The 4,335-nt window shown below is 40.0% G+C and overlaps 1 protein-coding gene across 1 annotated transcript; it reads right to left on the reverse strand.

The window, feature by feature from the left end:
• Positions 1 to 282: 282 nt before the first annotated feature.
• Positions 283 to 1,928, reverse strand: LOC119612346. The gene is made up of 2 exons (XM_037968146.1): positions 559 to 1,928; positions 283 to 499 (listed from the first exon to the last, which is right to left on the reverse strand). The coding sequence occupies exon 1, from the start codon at positions 1,926 to 1,928 to the stop codon at positions 714 to 716; it is 1,215 nt and encodes a 404-aa protein (XP_037824074.1). The 3' UTR covers positions 283 to 499; positions 559 to 713.
• Between the last annotated feature and the right edge of the window lie 2,407 nt (positions 1,929 to 4,335).

Here is a 4,335-nt window from a genome sequence, read left to right on the forward strand (position 1 = left end):
TATACTTGAACCAATCGGTTCTTCTTGGGTTCCTATAGACCATTTTTTCCGTCGAGTTTTGTAATATAATATCGAAGAGGATCCAATTGTGATCTGAAAAAGATTTTTCATTGGATACCCTCCACCTATCAACTGATATTTTAGATCTGTCGCTAATGAGTGTAATGTCCAGTACTTCCTCCCACCCATTATAATTATCCGTACTTGGAAAAATGAATGTAGGTTTGTTGCCAGAGTTACATATGTTTAGGTTGTTAGTATTAATGAAATTAAAGATTGACTCACCCCTTTCATTAGTTTCGCTGCTACCCCAGATTGTATGCCTTGCATTGGCATCACAGCCTAGGATTATGTCGTCAGATGTCTCAATTACGGCCAGGAGATCGCTCACTTCGTCTGGTGGTGCTGTCTTCTCGTGTGCCATATAGCTTGAGGCAATCATGAAGCTTCTGTTGTGCGGTAGCTCGACCTTTGCGACTGTTAGGTCTTCTGAGCTAAGCTGTGTACAAAGAAAAATGTTAATCGATTTTTTAGCAATTAGACATGATCGTGGCCTACCATTACTTCTTGCATATAGTATGTTGTATGTAGATGCTGGGAACCCTTTAACTTCTGAGTCCGTGACCCAGGGTTCTTGAACCAGGCAAATGTCCAGGTTTTCCTCGGCTAGGAGAACCCGTAGATTGTCTGAAGCACACTTTGAGTGCTTCAGATTAATTTGCACTATCTTTAGTGCCATTGTCAGGTTTATCAGGTGGCTCGGAGAGTTTCATGCCAGTGAGCAGAGAGTTGGCAGCTTCCATCTCATCCGTCTCTTCACTCCCCGATTTTGTCGGCCGGAACACCTTTACTTTGGCGCCCCTCACCCCAAAGAACAGCCTAAAGCCCACCTTCTCCAGCTCAACGGAGCCAGCTTCTGTGATGGCGAGAATTAGACATGTGTGCCCTTCGCCTTGTTCTGTGCGGATGATAGCCCAGTCATTCATGTGTATGTTGGGATTCTGCCGTTTGAGGCATTCCAACATCTTGGGTGCTTCGGCGCTCATCTTTGGTAACCAAACTCTTGCACGAGGTCTCATTGGAATTTCCTCAGCAGGGATTAGTTTAAGGCTTAAACCTACCCATGCATCTCTAATCTTAGTGATGCATTTGTTGAGGAACCCCTTTGAGAATTCGTCCAGGCATTTGATCACCCTGTATCCCCGGTGAATCTCACTGGAGTCAAAACGGGGTACCTTGTCGTCTTTGTTAGTGAGCAAGTGTTCCATAACGAGCTCAGTTAATTTAGACTCAATGGCACCCCATTCTGTTACTACAGGGTTGATGGCCCCATCTTTTTCAGTAACCAGAGCCATTAGGAGGTGGTCCTTCACCACTTCGTTAAATGGTCTTCTGGCAGTTGTCGTGATGGCTACAGGTCCCGGAGTGGCTTTGCCTTCTATTACCTTCCTCCTTTTCGGCGATTTACCATCCTCAACCTGTGAGCGGTTTCGCTTGGACCTTTCGATTTCAGCAGCCATTTTGGATGTGCTGGGTGCGGTCTCCAAAGACTTTTGGTACTCATCCACCACAGCTTGATATTTGACGCGATCATCTTCATCGCGTTCATGAGGAGTACCATTAGCAGCATTCTTGGCAATCTTGTCGAGAATGAAAACAGCCTTGGTATATCTAGCTTTGAGGATGTCTTTCTGACTTTTCCTTTTTGGCCTTTTTTTCCTCGAATTGTCGCCAGCCTTGGCGTCGGATTGAGGAGTATTTGTCGGGCTTTTTGAGGGTAGGAGAGTGCTATGTCTTTCATTCCCACTACCTGAAGGACTCACTACCGTCTCTTGACTAGAGGCGAGAAGTTCGTCTTCGGATGAGGATCCAATCTCATCCTTTCTTCGTTGTTTTTGTTTTTGTTTTTTTTCTGTATTAGTTTCCATATGTTGGTCCCACGAGTAGGCACGTAAGGGAAGAGACGGTCCATGCAGTGACGGCGTACATGGACTAGACTAGGATTTACAACCGGCCCGTGTCGTGGCACCGGAGGGGAGCTGTTAGCGACTAATCTTCTTTAACCACTGATTAGCCATTCAGATTCTCGGCACTGCTACCAACCACCTTAACCTTACAAGTGGGGGATGGGGATGGGGAGGAGACGGGATTGTTTATAGGAAAAATTGGGAATTGAGGATAGGAGGGATAACCTTTGGTCATGAAGGCTTTTGAGTTCAGTGTCTTCCAAATACAAAGGGCTTATGCCGAGTGTATTTGCAATGCAAAAGAACCACAGCCAACACTAAAGCCACCACATCGCGGCAAGATTGTTATCCAGGTGGTGGATAGGAAAGAATAATAACAAGTAGAGTTCCCTTTACTTGTAATAGGTATAAACCAAAACACGATGGCTAGTCTTGTCAAGAATAATGGTAGAACCTATTTTGCCTCTAAAGCTGTCATCTTCAAAATTGAGAAGATGCCGATTGCAAGGGCTGCTACAACAAGGATGTTGTGGGACCTAGGACGGTCCATTAGCCAGTACTGATAACGTTCAGGAGTCAAATCCTAAATTTACTGTTATAAGATCTTATATCCAGATCTAGCAGTTCTAAATGAATGATTATAGATAATGATGTAGAAGGAATGAAGATCGTGGCTATCTCGAGATTTGTGAAGGAGAATCCAAAGTAGTCTGAAGATCATAGATTGCTGAATGCAATGGTAGAACCTATTTTGCCTCTAAAGCTGTCATCTTCAAAATTGAGAAGATGCCGATTGCAAGGGCTGCTACAACAAGGATGTTGTGGGACCTAAGACGGTCCATTAGCCAGTACTGATAACGTTCAGGAGTCAAATTCTAAATTTACTGTTATAAGATATTATATCCAGATCGAGCAGTTCTAAATGAATCATTATAGATAATGACGTAGAAGGATTGCATATCGACTGAGTAAATCGTGGCTATCTCGAGATCTGTGAAGGAGAATCCAAAGTAGTCTGAAGATCATAGATTGCTGAAGATCTTGGCAATTTTCACAACCCTCAGCCTGCGTGGTAGAGGAGCTTTTAATCTTGGACCAAAATTGGGCGATTTTGTGTTAGAACTGAATTGGTATAAGATCGCAGATCGGTAGTATTCGTTAGGAGTTTAAATATAACGTTGACGTTAACATTGTGGTTAAAAAAATCCTACGATCCTGTACTAGAAATTATGTAAATTATATACCGTTCCGATTTGGAAAAAGGGGATTTTATTATTCTTCCAACACTAACCATAATTTAAACATTTATTTTTATAATATCACGATTTAAACATTTTATCGCATTGCGGCAATAAAAAGCCATTATTAGTACGAGTACTCGTACTAACTTACACTAACAAAAAAAAAAAAAACACATACTTACGAACTGAAAAGAAAAACAAACGAAAGAAAGAGAAAAAGTTCAATTATTATAAAATGATTAAAACACGCATTTTATCTCCCCTCCTCATTCCAACCATTATCAACTTTGCAATGTTCAAATGTAAGTTCATTTCTTGTACTTGTCTGAATAGTGTCGGCTGTGTTTGGCCAATGGTGATCATGTTCTGTTTGCTAGAAAAAAGTATTTCAATGGATTTGCATGGTACTAAAAACATTGACCGTTATTTAATAAGGATTTTTTTTGCTGTTAGTGTAGTATTTCTCATTACAATTCTATTCTGTAAATTTTGCACATTATCATGTAGTTGCAGTTGTGCAGTTTTAAAACGATTTTATTTTTATGTAACTTTTCTAAGGCATTTTCTTTAAAGTTTTTTTTTTTTATCGATTTTTTTTCCACCATTTTCGATATTGTTTCTTATGTGTAAAATCGATTTGTGTTGTAAAGTACATGTTCGCACAACAGTTTTGTTTTGTTCGCAAAGACATGCATATTTGCTGTAGTTGTTGTAACTCCTCAATCAGGTGTTGTTGGGTGAGAAGATGGTGTTGTTCGCTGTTAGTTGTTTGTTTCAATGTTCTTTGCTTTTAAGAAATAGCAATGCGTACTTTGTAGAAGTTTTCAAATAAAAACTGACGTCAAAAGGCGCCTAAATGTTGTAGTTGGTGAAAAATAAAACCTTAAGAAAACGTGCTTTGAATTAATGCGTAGAAAATAAGAAATGCACGGAGAGAAATTTTATGGATTTGGAAAAGTTAGAATAAGGATTTGTTGGAAAAAAATTTTAAATTTTTACTTCCACAAAAAATTATTCATAACTTCCCAGCAAAAACTAGGTAATGGCTTTCAATTGTAATTACTTACCTAACAACATACTTTTCAATGACTACTACATATCATCTGGATTACATAGAAGTAGTCTAA

This window comes from Lucilia sericata, unplaced genomic scaffold (assembly GCF_015586225.1).
Source record: "Lucilia sericata isolate MDLA Ls3-8-SP2 unplaced genomic scaffold, ASM1558622v1 Contig001652F_arrow, whole genome shotgun sequence".
Classification (NCBI taxonomy): Eukaryota; Metazoa; Arthropoda; class Insecta; order Diptera; family Calliphoridae; genus Lucilia; species Lucilia sericata.

Excerpts from the sequence above, each read along its gene's own strand:
- LOC119612346 (XM_037968146.1), bottom strand. The coding sequence starts at position 1,928 with ATGGAAACTAATACAGAAAAAAAACAAAAACAAAAACAACGAAGAAAG.